Here is a 25602-nt window from a genome sequence, read left to right on the forward strand (position 1 = left end):
GTGGCTGCTTGAGCAGCTGTTCCCAGGTCATTCCTGAGCCAGACGGGTTTCAGATACACCTACGCTCATCAAACCCAGACTAGGAAACCAGAATAGCCTTTATTTTGTTCTCTAATGTTTATTTTGTTGCTGTTGTGGTGTCCAGGGTTGACTAGACGAGAATGGCCCCCCTCTTTGAGTTTTAGGTCTTCTCAAGGTTTCTTTCTTATGCTCTTAGGGAGTTTTTTCTTGTCACTGTTGCCTCTGGCTTGCTCACTGGCAGCTTGGACATGGACATTTATGTACAAACGCATCTCAAAATATCATATGGTCTTTATCTATATTACAATAATGAACTATCACACTGACAGCCTGTTTAATCCAATAGCAAAATATATTGTTCTTCTCCATATCTCCAAAATATGTGAAACCTTAGGCTAATGGCTTAAGTAAAAGATAACTGGATACAGCAGTTTGGAAACCTGCAATCCAGTGAATGAACTAAGGTTGTGCACTGTGTATATAATGCATACAGTGCAAGAAGAACATGAACAACATAAAAATGGTGAAGTATTATGGAGGCAGCAAGACTTTGCTACCTCTGGGCTCGGACCCATTTCAATCACTGACAAATAAATAAATTCATCCATTCATCAAATAAAAATCAAGAGGACCATGTTCAGGTGACAATCCAACAACTGAAGCTTTATAGATATTGAATGATGTAGCAGGACTTTGACTTTAAAAACAATAGCAATTCTTTTACACAATGGCCCAGTCAGAATTCAGACCTTAACCCAGTAGATGATGTGAAATGATCTAGGAAGGAAGTAATTCACAACACACATATGAAGAAAACGAGCTGAACAATTTCTGTTAGAAATAAACATCCAAAATTGCTCTTGAATAGTGTGCAGGTCTACTCAAGTACCAGAAACACTTGCTTGAGGTTATTGCTTCCAAAATAGGTTTGACCACATATTAAATTCACTTACATTTCCCACCTGTAATGTGAACTTTTATTTGGTGTGCACAAACACAAAGAAATAAAACTTTGTTATTAGCTTTAGCACATGTGTTTGTTTATACTTGTGTATACTAGTTTTTAAAGACTTTGCCATCACACTGTTCTCCAAGTCCAATAAAATAGCAAGCTCAAAAGGCTGACCTCTGTACTGACAACTATTCACTCAAAAGATTGGCCTGCATGGACAGCCTTAGTCTGTGTGACACGGTGTGCGGGCGGAAGGACGAGGCACGAAATCCGGCGCGCAGACTTCAACGTCACTTTATTAATGACACAAATAGCGCAGACAGCGCACGTTTAACACTTACATGTGTAACGTAGACAGACTCAGACAAAGACAAGCATGGGACACTGCGCGAACGCGTCATGACGTGACGAGCCACAGGTGAAACTGATTAACACATGGACACAACCACACCCATGAAGATACACAGACGCAGACGACTAGACGTAGACGACATAAACACACGCCCAAAGGGAAGGGGTCAGGGGCTGCACCGTGACAGTCTGCATTCAATCCCAAAATGAATTTGAACTTTAAATTAAACAAACCAGTATATAAAAGCCAAATGTTGAGAAAAAAAAAAACATATTTACTCCCAAAATATCCAAATGATATCTGATTCATGACTGGACGTTTCATTAGCAGCAAAACCATCAACAATGATGAAAAAAAAAATCACTGAAATAAGATATGTTTATTTATAATTTTATAATCTTAGTATTTCTAACAGAGAGAGAGAGAGAGAGAGAGAAAGACAGATGTGTAGTGCATGCTTGTGCACATCAATGTTATAAGACAGACAGAAATTATTTTTTTTAATAGTCAGGCCTGTCATCCTAGCAAACAAAGTGTGCTGCTGTAAATTATGACATAAAATCTCATATTATCCTGTATGTGACCCATATATGATCCATACCACCAAGTTTCTATAAAGTAAACTATACTCTCCTGTTGTAAATGTTTAATCATTTAGACACAAAGCTACACAAAACTGTTTATTATGTTAATGTGTACTTAGGGAAGTACATATGTACACAGGGGTGGACAAGCACAGCTCAGTCCGAGAGTGAAGACTGTATTAGCTACAGTGTGTTCCCATTGCCACTATAGAGTCATTCTCAATTTTTGGCAAGTTTTCTTCCTTTCATGAACTTATTTCTGGCCAATAAAGTGGTTCAAGATGCAGCACAAAGACTTTACAATCAGAATTTATATAGGTCAACAGTTAATGTAATCCAAATGGACCCTGTTCTCCTGTAGCAGAGGAGGAGGAGCAAAGACGCAAATCAGTGACCCAACACTTACATGCTTTGTTGCTTAAAAATGCTTACATCTTACTTAATACACCAACATTCAGAAAGCTTTTGACTTTATCATTTGAATAAATACGTGTGTTGGATCCTATTGTGCTCTCCAGTGCCTAAGCAGAAAGGCTTAGCAGGGGGGAATATAATAGATATCGTGGTTTCAGTCTGGAGCAGTCACTTCTGTGCTATAGCTAAGAGGCACATCCAGTCCCACCACAGGCCCTACCATACTCAGCCATGCCAAAACATAGTTCACTCTCCTGAAAAATACACATGACAAAGGCAAACAATAAATATGTAATAATCATAATAAAAACATAATAAACACAGAGTATGCCATCTTACTTAATTGCTAATTGCAAAGGTATTAGAGTCCTAAACCAAGGGAACGTTAGCAGGATTATGCTAGCAGCACAAGGGTTGGATTTAAATAGCGTTTTGATCAGTGATAAAAATATGACAAGCAAATAACCAATAAAACGTCCTCAAGAACTACTAGTACCCACAAATAGCAAATGTTATGAAAAATGTTTCATATGTTAGCTAAAATGTAACTTGTTATATGTGTTTTCTTTGCTTAGCTCTAAGAAAAAAAGCAATTATATGAGCATAACTTCCAGTAAATATCAATTAAAAATGTTTTGCAAGCACTGAAGGCATGAGATATGGGAAATATGTGTACTGCATTTAGTATTTTTTACTGCAACACTCCATAATGAATTAACTTTAAAAATGCAATCATCTCACAAAAATTTAAAACATTTTACATTTTTATTGTACAAAATAATATTTTGCTTATTAAAACTCCATAGAGAGCAAATCATTTATACATTAAAATGGTTTATATTATATGGTTTATATTTACCATATTTTGGATGTAATGTGTAAATCCTTAAGATTGCCAATAATATCTAAATTATTATGGACCTTTGACAGTTGCAGTTGTGTTACAGTACCTTTTCTCAGAATGTGCCATTTGCAAAATGGGTCTTATAAACTCCTCAGTTCGACATGGATGTAGCATGAAAAACGGCTGGCCTAGTAAAGGATGCTCCTACATTTAAGCACACATGCAGGCACACACACACACACACACACACACACACACACACACACAATAGTTGTTTGTTAATGTACAACCTGTCTTTGTGAGAAACAAAGGCTCCATTATTATTAGTAATGCACTGTAAAATGACTAAGAGCAAAACTTAACAGTAAACCATTGAGCATAAATTGTTCGTAAAGTAGGTATAAATACCTCATTTTTTGTGTACACCTAAGTTTGTACCAATTCAGGTAATTATGCTGAACTATAATTAAGTATTTATTGGATCCAATAAAGGATAAAATAACCAGCAGTCAACTGGTACAAAGACATGAAAAATATAGACAGGCAAACAACCGTCAGGTGTCGGGTTCCCTAATGGGCCACGCCCACCTGAGGGACGAATACATCATCACAAGGACCAGACAAACATGAATTCTGCCACTGCTGACGGAGGTGGCCAGCAGGGGGCCTCCGTACTGCGACATGTCTTTTCACACACTACCCTACTTTACTAAGCTAAAGCATCTGTTCAACGCAAAAATCTAAAAACCAGAATTAAATTTTTAAAAAGTGCTGACAAGTAATCACTCATCTTCACACAGATTTACAACAAGTCAGTGGAGTTGTCTATTGTCTATTTGGCCTATTGTCATAGTATTTTATGTAAGCATTACTGTCTCTGTTGTTAAATGAACTGTATATAGTGCACTTGAGGGACCACTGGAACCTGAAGACAAATTCCTTATTTGTTCAGTACAAATTCCTTATGTGTCCAATAAAACTGATTCTAAGATCAGAATCTGTCGCGTAGCTTGGCAAAAAAGAACCAGAAAATGAGAGGATCAATCCATCCAGCCCTATGGCCAAAACACCCTATAGAACAGCTGGCAGTAGCACGGTACTTTTGAAGAGAATCTGGGTCATCGAGGAACGATGACAATTCCTTGGACACAAATGCCTCTTAGGTGATTAGCACACCTTCTTTGAACACTAAAGCTTGGCCTTTAGGGCTCACCCAAAAGATTTACTACAGGCACTAGAACTGCTCAAATTCAGCAGTTAGCTCATCTACAATCATGGTGCTGTGTGGACTCGTAGCAGAACCAAAAAAATGGCATCACCCTTTTAGAGCACAATTACTAGTTACTAGGCCTGGCCTGCCATCAGCATGGAGCTAACTCGTTCGCGGACTCGATGTGAGCATCTCAGTCAAGAAACACAGCACCCAATTGTGCTTGATTCTGTTCATCAATTAGCTTCACTGCCCTGTTTCAGAGTATTGCAGGAGATCAGACAGTGTTTTTGGAACCTGGCAGGCAATTTGGGAGTAGCAAACTCTCAAGCAAACTTCAGACGTGCCTGGATATGGACTGGCTTAAGCAGGGGGACACGTCTGGCACTGCAAGATCTGAGTCCCTGGCGTCATAGTGTGTTGCTGATGATAGCCTTTGTAACGTTGGTCCCAGCTTTCTGCAGGTCATTCACTAGATCCCCCCCTTGTGGTTCTGGGATTTTTCCTCACCGTTCTTGTGATCATTTTGACCCCACGGGCTGAGATCTTGCGTGGAGCCCCAGATCGAGGGAGATTAGTAGTGGTCTTGTAGGTCTTCCATTTTCTGATTATTGCTCCCACAGTAGATTTCTTCACACCAAGCTGCTTGCCTATTGCAGATTCAGTCTTCCCAGCCTGGTGCAGGTCTACAATTCGGTTTCGGGTGTCCTCTGACAGCTCTTTCGTCTTCACCATAGTGGAGTTTGGAGTGTGACTGTTTGAGGTTGTGGGCAGGTGTCTTTTATACTGTTAACGACTTCAAACAGGTGCCATTAATACAGGTAATGAGTGGGGGAAAGAGGAGCCTCTTAAAAAAGAAGTTACAGGTCTGTGACAGCCAGAAATCTTGCTTGTTTGTAGGTGACCAAATACTTATTTTCCACCATTATTTGCAAATAAATTCTTTAAAAGTCAGACAAAATGATTTTCTCAATTTTTTTTCACATTTTGTCTCTCATAGTTGAGGTCTACCTATGATGTCAATTACCGGCCTCTCTCATCTTTTTAAGTGGGAGAACTTGCACAATTGGTGACTGACTAATACTTATTTTCCCCACTGTAAGTCAGGATTTAGAATGTTTTGGCACGTGCCTGAATCAGATTAGGGAAGCAGAATGAAGAAGTTTAGGACAGTTTATACGAGTGCCTTACTACAAAAGCAGCATGCATAACGTAGCGTACATCTACCATCAAGCCTGGATTCGGACTCCTTTCTCATTCCACTTGACATTAACAGCACTTGAAAGCTATTCTACTAAAATTGTAGTGATATTTTTGTTTTTCTGAAAGCCATGGTGGATAAAGCGAAGGATTTTGCTCATGGAGTAACTGCTGACTCAACTGAGAATTATTTTTATATCTCTCTACAGGAAACCTCAACACTCACAGCGTATTCTCTACAGGAAACACTTCCGCCTTTCATGAGAGGCGGTCGCACTTTATCTCTGCTCCTGCACTCCCTCTGTTTCAGCTAGCATAGCTTCTTTGTCTCGTCTTAGTTTCCTGACGTTGTTCTTCGAACTTTAGCTAAGAAAATGGATTTGATAAGGTGGTCTCTCAACACAATTGGCATTATTTTTTCCACGTGGAGTCATGGTGTGGGAGAACCCACGTCTGGACGGACCGTCCTCATCTGGATATGTGTTTGGCTCAGGGGGGACGTGGCATAGTTTGTGTCTTTCGCCTCTCTCCCTGGTAAATGTTGAGGATGTGTTCTTATTTGGAACTTTGATCACTGGGTTTCTGCTGATTGGATTAGGCGTTGCCCTGGTGTATCGGGAAATTAAAAGAGTGGGGTCAGTTATCGAACGCCCACGAAAATTGCCCAACTTGATTGACGCAGTGGGTAGAGCTGTTGGAACTGTTGAAACACAGACTGTGACTGTTAAAAAGCTGGATTTGATCATGGAGGGAATCAATGCTCTACGCGTGAACCTGGATGAGTTGGGAGACCGCTGACTTAAGGGCAGTTCGTGTGCTCAAACGCTCAAGGACGAGCTCCTTGCTAAATTCTTCATTCATGATTATCTGCATTGGCGCCCAAACAAATTTCTCCCAGAAGGTCGTCGTCTTGGTTACCTGCTCCTACCCCCACACAGAGACTGTCAGAGATGGCTCTCGCCTTCCACCACGAACTTTGACACAAAAACTGTGTGCCAGGCCTCTGCCCCCCCCCCTCTCTGAATGAATCACGCCTCTCACTGCTTACTGTCTGTGTTATCAATGCTGTATGTGCGATGGAGATTTGGTGTCCTGTTCGCGAGAATAATCTGTGGTCATATTTGTTTGTCTGCTCCTAATGTTTATCTCTCTCTGTTTCTCCCCTAATCTGTATGGCGGTGCTCTCTTGACGTGTGGCCACTCTAGGTTGTCAGTGCTTTACACCGGGGTGCTGGGGAAACTGAATTTCCCCTCTGGGATCAATAAAGGTAATGTTATGTTATGTTATGTTAAACCTCAATACTATTGGAGAAGGAGTTACACATACACACAGATAATTTTAGAATTTTGTAGGGACAGCCAATTCACCCAACCTCCATGTTTTTGGACTGCAGTAAGATGTTAATGATGATGAAAGTGCAATGGTACGGCTGTAATTCAGTGACTATCACCTGTTGGGTCAATGTATCCCAAGGTCCTTGCAGTAGTCTTTGCCTGTAGTTTGGGTGGACATTGTTCCAGACCTCTCCGAGGGACAATGGCCGTCCATCTGAAAAGATAAGAGAACTGATACAGTCAGTACAAAATCATGATTTGACAACAGCTTTTAAAGACAAAAGCAACCTTTTTCTCCTTTAGTTATTATGCCATTTCCCACTCTCAGACTAGCTAGCCTCTTCCAGTAATATGACGACAAGCAACTGTAGATGTTGAGGGTAGCATGTGCTTCCTCCAAAATAAATAACACCAAGCATCACATCTTTTCAAATTGCTACTGTAAAAGAGTCGACCCATGGCGGATCTCTGGACTGAATCGAGTGCACCACCACTGAGCATACATTCATTGAGCAATTTTGTTCCCAAGTATCTTTGAGGTTCAAGCTTTTCTGTATTGCCACCTGTAAGTCAAGTCTACACACCGATGAATAAAGAAACCATTAAAGACTGCATAGAAAATAAATATCATACCCAGAGAAGAAGCTCTAAAGTACAGCACAGGGGCCTGATAGCTGCAGGAATACAACACATGGTACTCGTAGTGTATGACAGCTCGGTTCTCACATACAGCATAAGCTCCACCATCCACATCGTCCACCTGGAGACAAATTATTATCGAACATGTCATATTAACGAATACACTGGACAACAAAATGTGAACCATTTTCCTTCACAAGCACAAACTATGTGGACTTTATAACAGTGACTTGGGTTTTATTTAATCCCAAAACTATCCTTATGAGTTTCCTCCGCAGAGTGGCTGGGCGCACCCTTAGAGATAGGGTGAGAAGCGCGGTCACTCGGGAGGAGCTCGGAGTAGAACCGCTGCTCCTCCACATCGAGAGGAGTCAGTTGAGGTGGCTTGGGCACCTGTTTCGGATGCCCCCTGGACGCCTTCCTAGGGAGGTGTTCCAGGCATGTCCCCCGGGGAGGAGGCCCCGAGGAAGACCCAGGACACGTTGGCGAGACTATGTCTCTCGACTGGCCTGGGAACGTCTCAGTGTTCCACCCGAGGAGCTGGCTGAGGTGTCTGGGGAGAGGGAGGTTTGGGTTTCCCTGCTCAGACTGCTACCTCCGCGACCCGGCTCCGGATAAGCGGTAGATAATGGATGGATGGATGGATGAACTATCCTTATGCCTAAATCAATCCAATCTGTTTTTAGAATTAATCTAGCACATATGGTTGTAGGTGTCAGGGCAAATACATTTAACATTAAGTATATCGTCACGGTACAGCTCCCGACCCCACCCCTCTGGGCGTGTGTTCATGTCGTCTGTGTCTAGTCGTCTGCGTCTGTGTATCTTTGTGGTTATGGTTGTGTCCGTGGGTTAATCAGTTTCACCTGTGGCTCGTCTCGTCATCACGTGGGGATTATGTGGTCTGTCTATTTAGTGTGCGTTCGCGCAGTGTCCCGTGCTCGTCTTTGTTTGAATCAACGTCTGTCGGAGTGTCAGACGTCCGTGTTTATGTTATATGTGCGGTGTGTGCGCTGTTCCCAGACGCTCATTAAAGTGACGCGTGAGTGTGAGAGCTGGAGTCCGTGCCTCGTTATTCCGCCCGCACCCCCGCGTTACATATATACTACTTATTAATTACATTTTTAAAATGTATAAACTTACTTCTAAAATGTACACTGTATGGCTTTGCCTATAACTGGCCAAAATAACCTCTTCAATGTCCATCAATAGTCTACCAACAAACAGTGTCTGCACGTTCTTTGCCAATTGTAAGCAACAGTAAATTCTGGTACAGCTTGATGGTTTGCTTCAAACCATCATACTGGATGGTCATATTGGGTGTCATTTACATGTGTACAGACTTTACACAGAGTCTCCAATGGTGTGTACAGACTCTACACAGACTCTCCAATGTTGTGTACAGATTCTACACAGACTCTCTAAAGGTGTGCCACAAGGCTCAGTGCTGGCTCCTCTCTTCTTTCTCTTTACCTACTCTTAATGAGGTCATATTCATTCGTGATTTCTTCAGACTTCAACGCAGATGATACTCAACTGATTTTCTCCTCTCTACCCTCTGATACTCAAACTTCTCATGTTAACTCATCCTGCCTACAACTGCACAACTTGTTTTCAACTTTCCAAGGTTCTCCCATGTCAACCCCAGCTGCATCTTGCCCACGTGCCTCCTGTAGCAGCTTACAACATATTTAGAACACGGACACTCACCTACAGCACAGTAACTGGATCAGCTCCCACAGGATGAAACCCCACCCTGCACCATGTTGGCATCAAGCCACTTGTAGTGCTTGACTTCAACCACCATCTCATGAAGCAGTACACTGTTGAAAACTCTTTATCTGTCCTGACATCCGAGTAGTAGACTGAACATTTACTGCCTGTTCATACAGCTAAATCACTGGTTGTGTTAAAAAACAAAGACTGAAAACTAACTTCTGTACGGAGTCATTCATTACTTAAATGTGGACTTTAAATATTTTAACTGTTTTCTTTTCCACTCTAGCCAGGGCTGCAGCCTAATAATATTCTTCCGATTCACCTGCTTTTTGTTACATCAAAATTTGCATATGATAGAAACTGCAAAGCACTTCTGTTTGTTGTTCTGGACAAGTCAATCTGCCAAATGCTTCAATACTTGAATACTTCATAAGCTCTAGGGCAGTGGACGGAACTGGCACTTTTTCTGTGTCCAACCTGCTTGGACTAAAATGAATGTAAACATTTACGGCTTTTTAAAAGCATTTTATCACTTTGGATTCTGTTTACAAACCTGTTTTATCTGAGTTATACTGAGATAGTGAGTCTGAACTTATGATGATGTGCATTCAGTATCACTGATCATGACGAATGTGTATTTTTAGTTTTGGCCTATGGTCAAGTCTTTGGTACCTGCGTTTGGAGTCAATGTTAAAAATAAATTGAAAAATTGCTAATTTTACTGGTAACGGAACTTACTTCACACTTATTACTATATATAGGTCTACAGGGTCCTACACCCCCTTTCTACAAGACAGTCAGGAGGTCTCTTTCAAGTGGCCATCTACAAGATGTCTTCTATCCACCTACTCTGATCTTCTCACCATCCCTTCCACCCAGCTGGAGACTGAGCCTTCTGTATGTCAAAAATATTGAAACTCCATTAAACACTCATCTCTGATGAAATTATTATGTAAAAACAAACGTAAGATAAAATTTTATGGCATTTGGCAGACGCCCTTATCCAGAGCGACTTACATTTTATCTCATTTTTATACAAGTGAGCAATTGAGGGTTAAGGTCCTTGCTCAGGGGCACCTCAGTCATGGCCTCAGGTCTGGGAATCGAACCCACGACCCTCCGGTCACAAGACCAGTTCACTAACTGCCAGGCCATGACTGCCCACATAAGACCCATCTCTTCACATTAATGGCCACCAAACTTGGCAGTACTCCATCTATACCAACTACTGACTAGTAATCCCACCTCCTGTCCACTCAAACCCAACTTCCAATGCTCCATACAATCTCTGACAAGCACCATTATTATATAAATTATAAGCAGCTCTGGGTAATGTACCAACCACCATCAGATACGGCAGGGTTACACCTATTCTGAAAAGAAGTTCTTGACCCCTCTGACATGTGCAGCTACCATCTGGTCCAGCTTCAACTGAGCAGACGCCACAGAAATGGTTCTCATTGCAGTTACTGGGAAGCTTCATGCTGCCAGAACAGCTAAATAATATTCAGTCATGTAATTCTCTGCTATTTTGTCTGTCAGTGATTTGTATCTTAACAAGGACATTCATATGACGTGAGGTTACATGAAGAGGATCCACATCTGCTGTTAGCAGGCTCTTCACACAATGCACAAAGCTTGAAGCCTTTATCTTTTCCATGTATGACTTCTTCAACTGTTACACCGATGACAGGAAAACACAGTCAAACCTGGGTGAGCTCCAGGACAATCAGCTATCGCCCTCTGCTCATGTTACTAGCATTATACAGACATGCAGGTTCCATTTTATTAAGATTACATTGTCATGTCTCCACATATTTTTCCTGGTTCATGCTGCAACACTTCACAGTTTAGCAGCTTGATAAACAGGACTGTATTAGTGCCTGCTATTACTAATACTTACAAACATTAGTGTAAGGGAATGCCATAAAATACACTCTATAAAGAGAACACATCTGTTATTTATCTCTTCCACTTACAATCATGAATAAAGATTTTGTTACCATAAAATACCAAAACCAATAACAATAGTGGTGTTTACGGGTGGACCACAGAAGATTCCACAACTCTTGATTAACTATTCAACTGATTTATACATTTTTACCTACATGCAAAAAAAGATATTCAACTGCACTATTGGAAAATTGTTTTGTAGATGTGTATAAGACATTATGCAAAATGTCAATTACAAGGCTAACTCAAATCTCATGTGCAGATTTATTTTTTATAAACAAACATAGTGCAGATTTATATATTAATTTAACAAACACAACTCTCCAAGTTCAAAGGTTCTAAAGGAAAGCAAAGACAGAAAACACAAACAAAGCAAAGCTCAGTACCACTGATACCAAGATCAAAGGCTTGGTTTGCACATCATGACTCCTTGTCTCACCAGCAGAGCAGTGTGTATTCACTGCTAAATTTCACTCACAGTACAGGTAAAAACACATTTCCTATCCAGCCCATCTCAACTTTAGCAAAGTTGATCACAACACTATTCCTCTCCCTGCCTGAATAAAAGCAAAAAACAGGAAAAATATTTTCCATCTGTCCATCAATTAAGTCTGTTGACACTTCATGGCCGCTATAAAAATCGACCAAACAGATATGACCAAACACAGTGGCTCCATCTCAGGCTATATCTCCAAGTTCACAAGATTGTTTCTTAGTCTGAACCTTGGACGTAAAATGGACACAAATTAAGTATTATATCGCAATCTATCGATCGCCGATGGTTGGCGCCAGAGTGAACTAGTAACTCATTGAATCATAGATGTGGATCAGAGGTAAATAAACTAGATATTTTTTTTCGGCGTGAGATATCGAAAGTGTGGCGTGAGAGCGTGTGAAAACGGTCAAATGCGTGTCTCACGCTTAATGCGTGAGAGCTGGCAACCCTGCGATTACTAATCATTTTGATTATCATTCTTTAATCTCTGGTTTAGGAACTTAGGGTTTTTGTATTTAATTTCCTTTTTGTTTTGTGACAGGAACGCTCCCTGCTTATTTCAAATGATATTTTGTTTGTCATTTTGGCTTCATCAGCTCACTACTGCTATGAATACATGCTTTTCCATTAACACTTCTCTTGTTCCTTCTCTCATAAATTAATGATTAGTTGATCATGGTTAATTAGATTTGTTGGTTGCACGTGCTGAGAGCTGAACAGCATTCAAAAGAGGCATCATTCGTAAACGTGCCATATTTGTCAATTGTGATTTTCACCCCAATCGAAATTTGTCCTTCGACAAGTTAGATAATTGAAGTTAATTGTCTTCAACTATAACAATTACTTAAAAATAATACCTTTTCAACTTGAACACAAAAGCCTCAACTACTAAAATCATGTAGAAAAAACAATTAGGAATGGAATGCATTTTTTCTGGAGTAAGCATAAATGTTAGCACATGGAAATTAACAAGCGAAAATTTTTATTACTATTATCAATAATAATAATAATTCCTGACAAGTTCCCAAAATGAACCAAACCGACTAATACTAATTGAGGTTCCACTAGAATAACTAGATATACTTGCTTGTTAAATAATAGGAAGCAACCATGAGCCACACCTTAAAGCTTTTGCATCGTTGTTCTATCAAACCTGCACCTGCAGAAGCAGCATAGGGTTACAGCAATTACGTCGGAATGGTGGATCTGTAACAGGTAAATAACTCATGTTACTTATTGCTAGTTCTTGCAAATGAAATCACCACAAATGTGTCCTTGACGACCTTAAAATATATATGAAGAATTTTGTCATTCAGTCTAAGTTTATATCTGATGAAATTTTGGCAACATTCAGTTCAATTGGGTGTATTGGTAACCAGTGATGTAAGTAACGCGTTACTTAGTAATTATTTAAATGTCAGGAGATACCTTGTTACTGTTAAAAATACACTTCCAATAAAGTGAGTATTGGAAAAAATTTATTTTGCTGCTGAATGTAACTACTAAAGTAACTTGTAATCTAACATAGTTACTTTTAAAATCAAGTAATCAGTAACGTAACTAAGTTACTTGTTAAAGGAGTAATCAGTAATCGTATTACTTTTTCAAGGTAACTAAAGTAATTTCGTGCCTTGTACTTGTACAATGTATAACAATAAAGTTTCATTCCATTCCATTCTATCACTGTTGGTAACAGACCCTGGAATAGTCAGGGCAGATCCCGACATTCCGATCTGGTTTACAACTTGAGGGGTCAAAGAACAGATCATAAGCACTGCCACAGGGCAACAAGCTTCTGACCAAGTCATAAAACCAGAGTCAATCCTGTTAATGGTGTGAATGGTAGACAGGATGGCACCAATGTTGTCCTCTTGATTAAAAATTCATATATCCCATGGAGAGGAAGGGAGACATTAAGGGATTTTTTTTTCTCCAAACGAATCAGCTCTCTACCATAACCCTAGCACTTTGAATTTCCCCCGTGTATAAAAAGTGCAAATACAAATAAAGTTGCCTTCCCAATCATTCTTACCACGGAGAGCACCGTGACTAGTTGCTACTAGTTGGTACTGCAGCTGCTGTGCTTGTGACTGCAAGACCTTTCAGAGAGCAGTTAAAACAGCTGAGCTCCAATAAGCAACAACTTACAACAACTTCCTGCAGACTTACAGGACATTTGCCATTCACAGTGTTTGAGAAAGGCAAAATCACAACTCGCAGACTTCCAGCGCACAGTCTGTTAACAAGGGCACCACCTAGTGGTACTGAAGCATCCTGCCCAGCCCTAGCATTCTGAAGAACAGATTTTACTGCCTGGCTATTGAACCAGTTATAGGTCACTCAAAGGTCTCTGCTGTCGCCAAGTCAGTTTAATGTTACTGCTATGGACACATACTTGTGCCCAGTCCCTCTATACCACATATGTCAAAGTCAAGGCCCGCGGGCCAGGTCCGGCCCGTGAATTGATTATCTATGGCCCCATGGATGATATTTAATTACTATTAGAACCGGCCCGCAGGCCACAGCCGCCCGATGGTGTTTTGCACGCACAAACACTACATTCCCCACAATGCAACGGTAGCCCGCGAAGTCACTGCAGCGCGCACAAGCGGCGAGGGTCTGCGTGGCAAAAATGACATAATCGCTGTGGCTCCGCCCGAGGGCGTCGCACGCTGTCGATTCGCGAGGTTGTGCACCTCTCGAATTTTGTAACTGCGCACCAGTTAAACTTAATTAAGTTAAATATTTATACAGCTATTCGAAATAATTCGAAATAATTAGCTTTTTAAATCACATTATTTAATGGTGATTTATTTTCAAAACGCCCAATCTTAACGTTCTCTCATGTTTCGTCCTGGAATTACAAGAGGCTCGTATTTGTTAACGTACAAGAGAACTGTTCAGACAGATATTTGTTGTGAAATGAAGCAGTTACAATTTCAAGCATTTTCAAGTACTTTAGCCTAAATTCCAGCACTTTTCAAACCTTTATTACTTTATTCATTTAATGTACAGGACATGTTTTCTTTGAAGGAAGTTTGTTTTTATCTGTTTGCTTGTTGAAAAATGTTTTCACTTGAAATTACTGACAGATCCATAAGAAAATATTGCTTTATTCATTTAAACATTAAATAATATACACTGTGTTAAGTCTTGGTTCAATAGGCTATGTGCAATCATTTCAATATGTTTTAATAAACATTGAACCAGTCCGGCCCTCGGCTTGTAGCAAATTTGGTTTTTTGGCCCTCGGTGTATTTGACTTTGACGTCCCTGACCTAAAATGCCAGCAGTAGTGATGAAAAGTTGCTCAAAAGATACAGCACACCTTAGCCAGGAGGCATGTGCCTCTGCGCATACTTAGTGGGTCTGTCTCAAAACCTTACTTACTTACTTACTTACATACTTAGTATGGTAGCAGCATTAAACATGCGTGTTTAATAAAAGTACCATAATAAAGTATAAAATGTAATACAAACAGTGACCAAGTGTATATTAGTGATAGGAAGTAAAAATATTTACCATATAAGCCGTGTGTAATTTGGTGTAATTAGAATCAGAATCAAACTTTATTTGCTCACACATACAAAGACTTTGGTTTAGGTTGCAGGGGCTCAATGTGCACAGGACTTGACAACATATTTACAGTAGTACACACAGGACTTGACAACATATTTACAGTAGTACACACAGGACTTGACAACATATTTACAGTGGAATTACAGATCTGAACCTGAGAGGAGGGAGGTAGACTGTTCAGTAGAGTGATTGCATGCGGGTTGAAGCATCTCTGTAGTCTGGACGTTCTGAACATCACTTGGCACCAACCTGTGAGAAGATACTGGAACAGGTGGCTGCTGGGGTGTGATGGATCACTGGAGATTTTCACTGCATGCAGCTCTAACAGTGCAGGCAGCTTAATGCCGATTGTTTTCTCTGTAGAGCTGATGATGTGCTGCAGTCTGTAGATGTCGTATTTATTGGCAGAGATGCCCCACACCGTGATCAATGTGGTGATGACAGACTCTATGATGGCCTTGTAGAGCTCCTGGCTAAGGTTGAACTTCTTCAGCTGGTGCAGTTTATCCTTTGCTGGGCTTTATTGATGATAGACTTGATGTTCCACTGGTCCCTGGTGATTGTTGGTTACAGGAACTTTCATGACTCCACAGCCAACATGTTTGGAGAGCTTCTCCTGAAGTCCACCGTCACCTCCACCGTTTTCACAACGTTATGGTCCAGATTGTTGTGGCTGCTCCAGAGGACCACCTGGTCAACCACCTGTGTGTAGGCAGTCCCATCACTGTCCTGAATGAGACCAATGACTAAAGTGACGTCTGCCAACTTCATCCACAAAAGATTTTAACTGATGGGTCCATGGAAGTACAGTGTGTGGGATACAGTGAGAAGAGCAGTGGGTAGAGGTCACAGCCCTGTGGAGCAGCCGTACTGCTGGTTTGGGTTTTTGAGGTGAACTTCCCCAGCCTTCCCTCACCTAACTTAAAGGCTGTTCAAGTTATTGAATAGTAAGGTGGAGACCCATGTTCACTATGTCATCCACTGACATGTTGGTCCAATATGCAAAATGCAGGGGCTCTAGCAAAGGTTCGTGCCCCCCAGCAGAAATGTGGATTTTTATTGGTTTTGCCAATGAATCTGTCTACTTGTCAGGTCAATTTGTTCATATATGTCAGGGCCCCGAGCGTTTAGGGAGACTGAGGTTTTTTTTCCAAATAAAAACTGTTAATCTGTTCATCTAAAAGTGGTAACGTGTTGCTCCAATACTTGAGTAAATGGTGGGTCAAATGCAAGTCGACCCTGGTGGCCTGGTCTTAAAAGATCACTTGACTCGCCCAAATGTAATTGTAGATATCTACTACTAAATTGTAAATGTAGACATCCTGACTTGTCATTAAGAGTAGTCACATTGTAACTACTCAGAAACCACTTGTAGATGTTCAAAAATGTATTATGAACGGACAGACGAAACCCATTAAATGTTAAAACAGCCTTCCATATGGAGACAGCTCAGAATGGGTAAAGTGCGTCACTTAAGAGTTCACATTACACAAGTGTCATGGGGGTGCATGTGGTGATTTGTCATCAAGAGCCCTGTGACAGCAAAGTCAGGACTAAAATCATGTAGCGTGCACACAGCATAAGCAAGTTGCTGCTAAAACTAAAAACATATTTTTTAATTATGTTCAGGGCTTCTCTGCTTTCTTGCTTTCCTTGATGTCTTCATGTTTTTACTTTACCTCGCAAAACTGTTGAATGAAACCAACAGAACATTCGCGTTTGTGTGATGGTGAATAACATCACTGTGGTCATGATCTGGCACTGACCTTCAGCTCAGATGTATTTGCCTGATGCCGAACATCACAGATGTCCACGCCATTATATTCTGTCCCAACAATTGTAACTCTGTTACATTTACAACAAAACCATACATGTCCTGCAATATATGCTAAACAGGACAGTTATGATTCTTAATCATTCTTTAAATAACTCTTAGCTCATCCCAGTCGTCTGTGAGTTTCATTGGTGATGTGTCCCACATCTCCAGGTAAGAGTCCACCTACTACCCAACTAAGTTCACATTATTCACTCTCTGCCTTCAAGGCCAATGTTAGAACCCTTTTCCTTTCTCTCATTCTGTCTCACTCTTTAATACTCTGTTCAAATGTACATGTTATTTTAGAAGCCTAAAAGTCTTAGAAATCACATATTTCTCCTGTGCTTACAAGAGCCTTCTCTAAGAACTCTGATGTTTCAGCCAAGCTACACAACCTAACAGATTAGTGCACAGCTCATGTTCAGCAGGCTAAGGAAACATACTTAATTAGGGTTAATGAGTATACAAAATCCTTCTTACTTGTGTCATGAACTGTCAACGTAGGACCAACAAACCCCATGGAAGTAAAGCCAAGTACACATAACCTTTTCAGTAGGAATATGTTAACAGATGCTTTTAATACTGCAACACCAGCAGAGTTCTTTTGCTTAATATAATGAAGTAACGTTTGAGTTGTCACTGCAAACATATGACTTCCTGATGTTCCCAAAAATACTGTTACCAGAGTGCCAGTAGTGCCCCCTTGTGGAGGATTTCTAACAAGTGAGTGCATGTACAAAGGTACGTGAGCTGTTTCAAATCTATAAATACTCTTATTTTACCTGGTCTTCCTCTGTGACAATATCCACCTCTTCTTCAGGCTTGTGTTTTGCATGCTGGCTAAGAGCAGCACATGGTCTTCTGGGTATTAGAACTGTCTTTTTCATGTAGCCCTCTTCAACATCCTGAATCAGAAGAACAGTGAATGTTGTATAATTTCATGTGATTTAAAACTGGTACTGTTTACAGTTTAGTTCTCACATTTTATAATAAATGTTCCAGTATAAAGATTCTAAAAGTACAGGCTTGTACCACACCTTAACATCCACCCAGCTCCACCCATCTCCAAGGACACTGGAGTGTCTAAGGATACACTGGCAGCAGAGATTAAAGGTCTTCTGATCCAGGCAACAGTTAGCTGTGCCCAACTTTTCTTCATCAGACATCTGAGAGGAAAAAAAAAGTTATATTATTAGAAACAATAAATCAGGAATACTTCATCAAAAATCTTAACCTCATTTTTTTTTTTTTTGTCAGATGCTGTGGCCACAATGAAAAAGAATACAGCCAGTGGGCCAGTTCAGTCAGAACAGAAAAGTAAACGGATCCTTGTTCACGTTAGTATTAAATCACTGCCACTTTTGCAATTACATAAATGAATGACAATATTTAATAATGCACTTATAACTGATTTAATAATGCCAACAAAATGGGTAATGTGCAGCTGCAGAGGAACGACTAATCACATAATTAAGACGTTAACAGAAAGCTCTGTACTTACAATGTGGCTTATATGTGATATTTGCGTTTACATAAAATCTTACATGTAATGTTTCCTTGCATGTGTTAAAAATAAACATGTCCTCCCTTTCCCCCACGTAACTGGATACTGGATATTAATAATGCAAAAAGAGTATAAACTGACTATACAACAAGACACATTTCAGTAAATGTGACTTTTAATGATTCAGTGGAAAGGTAGGTAGATATATAAATCAGCCACGACTTTCTTACGGTTACAGTGAACGGATGTTTTTTAATGTTTTGTTGTTTATTTGTTTTTAAATAGCTGTTGTGTGCAACAAATCCGTGGAGCTGCTTGAATTCTTGAAATATACAAGCTCCTTCGCAGGCCGGTTTTAGGCTTCATCAGTTTACATTAAACGTCCCACTTCTGGATACGACAGATGAATGTTCTTACTAAAGCTCCGCTATTCTTAGATGTAGAAGACTTCGGATTCCTGCCCCCAAGCAGACCAAACCCACATGTTACTATGTGGGCTTGTTTATATGAATAGGCAGTAAATGTTCTCAATCACTGAAGCAGTGACGATGCCAAACACTAGTTTCGTAATGCTGTACCAAAGCTATGGATTGCACAGTAATGTCGAGGTATGGCTCTCTTCATGCACTGAGAGCCGTCTAGACGTTACATGAGCAACGGTATTACCTGTAAAACATACGATAACGTACGAATACTAGTTCTGCCTTACCATAGCCAAGCCATACTTCTTCCGGTATCCTTCAAACGGAGGGGGCGGGGGTCAAATGGAACAGCCAATGTTATAACCCATCTCGACGGTGACACCTAGTGGCCACTTGTGCCATCGTTACATCTTGGTATTGTTATTTCGGGGCGTAACCAGCGTTAAAACGACTTATTATTCTGGTGGGTCATACCAGGTTGTGGATACAAATGATCAGGACATATTCAAGAAAAATCACCATACAACAAAGACAAAAAACAAAAGCCTTCACATTGTCAATGACAGTGAATTAAGACTGTAATGAATGATGCGTTGCAAAAGATTTTTTTTTCTGTGTATTAAAATCTGTGAGGCTATTTCAGTTGCTTTGTATTTCAGTTTCATGTGTTAGACACTGCTCATCACCATCCAACCTAACACAGCAAAACACACCTATGCATTTAGGAAGGTGAACTTTTCACACACCTTCTATAACCACATGGCTTTTCAGGGCTCGAGTGTACTTTGGAGCCTAGTATAGGGTTCTAGTGCAGGCCCGTAGTAAATAATAAAGGTTAATAAGTCTTCTGAGCTCACTAAACCTCAAGTCCTTGCATGCAAAGTGCCAGAACCGGTCAGTTCTGTCATCTTTCTATCTATAACCTGCTAGTCACTGAATTGCTCTCTCTCAGCCAGTCCTGTTCAACTGAGGGAACGGGACTACTTGTCTTGCCAAAAAGCAACAAAAATAAACACAATATGGAAAAAAACACAGTATTATATGGTATTAAATGGTGGTCAACATTTCAGGTACAGTGAAAGGTGGGATAATTCTATTAAACTGCAGAGTAATATACTCAATGGTTTTTTGTTCTTGGTTTAAATCAACTCTCAGCATCTCTGTTGAATGGCCATGCTCCAGGGAAAGGTCCTTGTCTAGCAGCTGAGGTTCCTCTGTAGTTCACCTCGCCTGAGAGGTACATCCATGATGGTCCTGGCGGATATCGGTAGCTCAGGAATAGTGGGGCGGGGCAGGGTATAGTGGGGCGGGGCGGGGTGGAGTGGGGCAGAGCGAGGCAGGGTGGCGTGGGGCGGGGCTTAGCTCAGAACAACACTACTTTAACTTTCTTGGCAGGCAGTTCCTTCACAGGAACACTGATGTCTTCATGGTCAGCACTTGTTCGGTTGGATAGGCGACTCAGGGTGATAGAATTTGCTGCAGAGGAAAGTAATACATCAAGTTTATTTTCTAAAACAACAAAAAAAACAGACATGAAAAAGAACTTAAATTATGGTAGTTCTGATGTAATCTTTTACACCTCCAGTTTGTGAAAACTCACGAAATCATGCAATTTAGAAGACAGCGAGGCTGGGCTATATTTTTATTCATTAGTACAGTGGTTCCCAAAGTGGGGGGCGCGCCCCCTAGGTGGGGGGTGGAGCTATTGCAGGGGGGGCGCGGAGCTTGGAAGTAAAACATGTGCACATGTGTCAATATTGTGGTGTGTGTGTAGGGGGGGGCGCAAAAATATTCTCATCTACTAAAGGGGGGCACGGCAGAAAAAATTTGAGAACCACTGCATTACTGTGCGTTCACACCGAAAGCGACGAGAGCGACACGGCGACCGGAAGTCATTCATTTTCAATGAGAGTGAGCGACACCCAGTGACGCGACGCGGCGCGGCGCGACGCGAGCGATTCGAGCGACGCGAACAAGTTGAGCTCGGCTCAACTTTATGCAAATGAGCAGTGACGCGCGGCGGCGACTACCAATCAGAAAGTATGTTTGCACCCTCCTCCGAAACCACACCTCTGACTTTGGTTCCTACTGATTATTTGTTCCGATTGCAAAATGGAGGAGAGATTAATAGTGGCTGTCTCTGGATGTCCCGCACTTTACGATGTTTATTTTTGGAGGGAATACTGTTCATTTGTTAAAAAACATCTGCAATAAATTAGTGTATACCCTATTATTGGTTATGATTTTCCTGTTTGATCTTCGGGTCTGGGGTAAAAAGTAAAAAAAATACATAAACATTTTAGGTTTATATACTATATGTGTTTTATAAACACACTATGTTTTATACACGCACTCCTTTTTAATCGTGTGTCCTGTAATCAATAGATTAAAATAAATATTGCGTCCTGCTTTAAAAACGCGATTTGCATATCTGTCACGTGCTGCATGCCGGCGTGATGTTGGACACGCCCCCACGCGACGCGATGCTGGCGACTCGGCGACGGAGAGCGATTTTATCGCTTTCGGTGTGAACGCACAGTTAGTATTAAATACAAACTACCAGAAAATATTTTGTTACCATTCCCACAGGCGTTCCATAAACTGCCAATCTTACATTGTGGGAATATCTTTCATTGTGTCCCTATACAGATGGATTACTACGGTTTTCGCTGACAAACCTAACTGCATTTTGTAAACTAAGGTAATTAAGATTATCCAAGTAACACTAACACAGCAAGACAGTACTGGAAGGTTCCACAATTTGCAAGTGGGGTCATCAAGACTGAGCATAAAAGTCAAACTTTGTGAGAAAATTGTCAGTCAGTTCAAGGACAATGCTTCACAGTGCAAGACTGTAAAGATTTTTGTAAACTTTCACCTACAATAAACCTACTAACTTCACCTGGTCTACAGAAAGACCTACAGAATTTAGGTAATTCACCGGATATTCAACAGTTTAGAAAATCACAGAAAGGTTCAGGGAGTCAGCGAAATCTTAGATTTCGTGTGAAAAAATCTATTCAAAAGAGTCCTCATTTTGTGTCATTTATTCTTGCTGCATTATTGAGCAAACGTTAGGCAAGGAACAAAAGCTGTTACAAAGCAGTTGTAATGAACTCACTTGAAGCCTGGTGCTCTGGGCAGTCCTTCTGAAAGTGCTCCACTGAACCACACACACGACAACAACCCCCTGAACAAAGACAGAAAGGTGTTAATCCATGCTCACGTCCCAAGGATAATATACAAAAACCCTTATTCATCAAGGTCCTCTCAATCGTTGTGTTCAAATACGTCAAAAACAAGCGCTCTCTAGAAAGTCGGGAAATATGTTTATTCCACAGTTTTACAGAGTTGTTTAAGAACACACCTGCTGCATACAGTCCTTTTGGGTTATCAGGGCAGGATCTGGATATGTGACCGGTTTTTCCACAAATAAAACATTTGGCAAATGGATAATCTCCTAGAAAAAAGAAGGTATTAACATTTACAAGTGTCTAAATAAATATTTAAGGCACCAAATTTAAGAAAAAGTGCATTTGTGCTTGTTAACCATTTGGTTATCTGGTTTAGCACTATAGGAGACCAGTGTTCCCGAATGTTTTGGCAGGTAATGAGCACTAAAAACAAAGGTTCAAATGTTAACCAATATGATCAGAGTACTATGTTGTATTAATCCTTTCAGATTACTGTTATATTAATTGTAATCCTTTCAATTATGTTGCAGATCAGAATCAGAATTGTGTAGTCAGAAATCTGTAACAGAACTAGTGCTGTCAATTCCAGGTGCCGCAATTATAAGTCCTCGCCAGGATTTTGCTCAAGCTTGCTAGATTTTCTAATTAGCAATCCAGGTAAAATTAGTGGAATCAACACAACCCAGGAAGCCTGAGCAAAATCCTGGTGAGGACTTTTAATCGCGGCACCTGGAATTGACAGCACTAAACAGAACACATTTTTATAGGCACCCTCCCGACCCTGCCAATAGAATGCAATGACGCATGCAAATGAACCTAAGGATCGGATCAAAACGTTAATTCAGCTTTTCAGTTGAAATAGTCACATTCCTGCTACCTTAACCTACAAGAAACACACAACACTACCAGAAGAATCACACAATGTATTCTCTCTATCTACTTAACGTTTTCCCCTTTCCTGGTGCATCTTAAATATGTAAGATGTAAATTTGCAATTTATTGACCAATACTCACGAAATACATGTGACAGTTCCTCACTAACAGACCTTGGATAGTAAAAGCTGAAGAGAAAATAAAAACACATCTCGATCACGCTCCTTAAAATGAACTAAAATCTTACCCAACGCTGGGTCCACTTTAGCTCTACATTTCTGGATGTCATGTTCTGCTGAGCCACAGCGATAGCAGACCTCACTTCCCTCCGGGCAGTCAGCCAGGCCATGGCCCGGCTTCCTACAGTTAAAGCACACCTGGGCACAAGAGGTGGAAAAGGAAACACATTAGTCTTGCATAAAAACAGTAAAATACAGCCTGAAAATGTCATTCTCACCACTGTCAGCTCCATGAGATACACACCATGTTGTTGTTCTTCATTTTCTGTCTCTTAATCCTGCGATGTTCTCTTCTTTGTTCTTTTTGGAGCATTGTGGCGAGTTCTTCTCCCCCATTATCTTCTCTCCTGGTTTTTGGTGATTGCCTCAGGAGTGGTTGCCCAGTCTGTTTCAAATAATCGATAAATCCATTCACATCTCCATCTTGGTTTCTGTAAGCTCTTTTGCGACCAGGGAAAGTCTGAGTGTTCCGTATCTTGTGTGCTCCATCCTTGCGGGCATGGCTGTCTGAAGAGCCTGCTCTCCTGGACTCCGGGAGAACCTCGGTCGTCCCTCCTCTTAATCCTGCCTTTAACTTGTTCCATGGTGTAGCCTCTGCTGGTTTGTGTTTATGGACATTGTTGCCTCTTGCCCAGCGGGTCATGCTTGCACTGTGAAGACTGAAATTACATTACAGATTAATAGAGGACTGCGTATACTAAAAGTGTAACAGAGTTAACAGAGTGACTCAACAGTAGTCCACAACCACCTTAAAACATGGCAGGACCTGGAGATTGGGCTTGATTGTACCTGGAGAATTTAGGTTCAACCCACATGTGACACTTGATCCAGATAATTAATGTTGTCAGTATCACCTCGATATTAGAGCACGGTGTGATAGATTAGGCCCTGTAACTGCATAATATTTTCTAATATTTTGAAAACGGCAGCATTCGAAAGTGGTTTTCCACCACATTAAACCATAATGAGGAGGCTGCTTGCAAAATGGCTAAAGGAATCATTCAAATGGTATTTTAAGGGAACCTTAAAATTGCAGGTGTATCACAGAGTTTAGTATAAGTGATCACCAAATAGTAGGATGTATAGGCTTAGATATGGTTTAAATAACCTAAACCATTAATAGGTGCTAATCAGTGTTTGTAAGCCTTTGTAATAACAGCTAACTGAGCTAGCTCAGTTACTTAATGTAAAATGTTCTTTCATAACCTCTCTACTAATTCTCTTCTTCTCCAATTTGTATTTGCTATGCAACAAAATGGAAAAAAACAATTAATCCATAACACGACCAACAAAGACATCCTCATTCACCTCCCTATCGCTGTACTGACGGGTTCCACCACAGTCCAGAGATGTGGGACCTCTGGGCAAAACTAAAGGTGGAAGAATCTGTTTCTATGTTAATGAGCATCAGTGTAATGATGCCACAGTTCTGTTACAATCGTGTTGGTATAATATTATAATACAATCACTTTCTCACAAAAAGGGTCTTCAGAGGTCAGACGGTAAGAAAGGACCTGATTTAGCCTCACCATCCACCCTGAAGTCACTCTAAAGATTTACTGGCAACAATATTAACAGATGTGTGCTCGGTCACACCAGTCCCTCAAAACACGAAGACTTCAGACTTAAATGACTATATGAACCTCTCACGAAAGTCTTTGAATGCCTCATCCAAGCCTATGTGAAGACATCACATGCAGGTGGTCGTCCTGTCAAAGACCATCGTACATGAGCCATAACGAAGCAGCTAGATCACCCTAGCCCTTACGTGTCTACGTAACCTAGGTGGCTAGTTAGTAGACAATAAAACGTTTAGCAATCCTAAATCCGTTTGGGTGGTAGCTATATATATATATCCAAACCCTAAGTCGTTGTACATTCAATTCGAAGAATTAATATTTTACATTTATGACACCGCAACGGTTTCCTTACCGAATAAGCGCTTGTTTGTACGTCACGAGTACACTGTGTTGCTGTGTCCGTCGTGTTTAAGCGTCCGGCGTGTTTCTCTGATCACTTTTCTGTTCCACTTTCTCAAAGCAGAGAGGAGTCCCGTCTACCCAACGCCTCTTCGGCTTCGAAGAATTTCTAGACATTACATTACAACACGAATTCCACACTCGGTTGCTGCAGATATTTTTTGTTTGTTTTGTTGTTTTTTCGTTTGTTTTTGTAGGTGCTTAGGTTCTTTAGAGGGCTCGAGCGGAAAGCGAGAAAATGCCATCATCTGCGGTGACTGAGGCGTCCGCGGACCTG

At 40.8% G+C, this 25602-nt stretch overlaps 2 protein-coding genes across 2 annotated transcripts; both read right to left on the reverse strand.

Annotated features, from left to right (window-relative positions):
- Positions 1 to 1992: 1992 nt before the first annotated feature.
- Positions 1993 to 19466, reverse strand: atg10 (ATG10 autophagy related 10 homolog (S. cerevisiae)). The gene is made up of 7 exons (XM_076986495.1): positions 19328 to 19466; positions 18152 to 18280; positions 17897 to 18019; positions 7546 to 7672; positions 7029 to 7126; positions 3274 to 3371; positions 1993 to 2577 (listed from the first exon to the last, which is right to left on the reverse strand). Exons 1-7 carry the CDS (start codon positions 19328 to 19330, stop codon positions 2478 to 2480), a joined length of 678 nt encoding a protein of 225 aa, XP_076842610.1. The 5' UTR covers positions 19331 to 19466; the 3' UTR covers positions 1993 to 2477.
- A 134-nt stretch (positions 19467 to 19600) lies between these two features.
- On the reverse strand, positions 19601 to 25582 carry zcchc9 (zinc finger, CCHC domain containing 9). Its single transcript, XM_076986494.1, has 6 exons — positions 25279 to 25582; positions 23591 to 24005; positions 23355 to 23484; positions 22408 to 22500; positions 22162 to 22230; positions 19601 to 20516 (listed from the first exon to the last, which is right to left on the reverse strand). The coding sequence occupies exons 2-6, from the start codon at positions 23987 to 23989 to the stop codon at positions 20404 to 20406; spliced, it is 804 nt and encodes a 267-aa protein (XP_076842609.1). The 5' UTR covers positions 23990 to 24005; positions 25279 to 25582; the 3' UTR covers positions 19601 to 20403.
- Positions 25583 to 25602: the final 20 nt, after the last annotated feature.

The sequence above is a fragment of the Brachyhypopomus gauderio genome, unplaced genomic scaffold (assembly GCF_052324685.1).
Source record: "Brachyhypopomus gauderio isolate BG-103 unplaced genomic scaffold, BGAUD_0.2 sc47, whole genome shotgun sequence".
In the NCBI taxonomy this organism is placed as follows: Eukaryota; Metazoa; Chordata; class Actinopteri; order Gymnotiformes; family Hypopomidae; genus Brachyhypopomus; species Brachyhypopomus gauderio.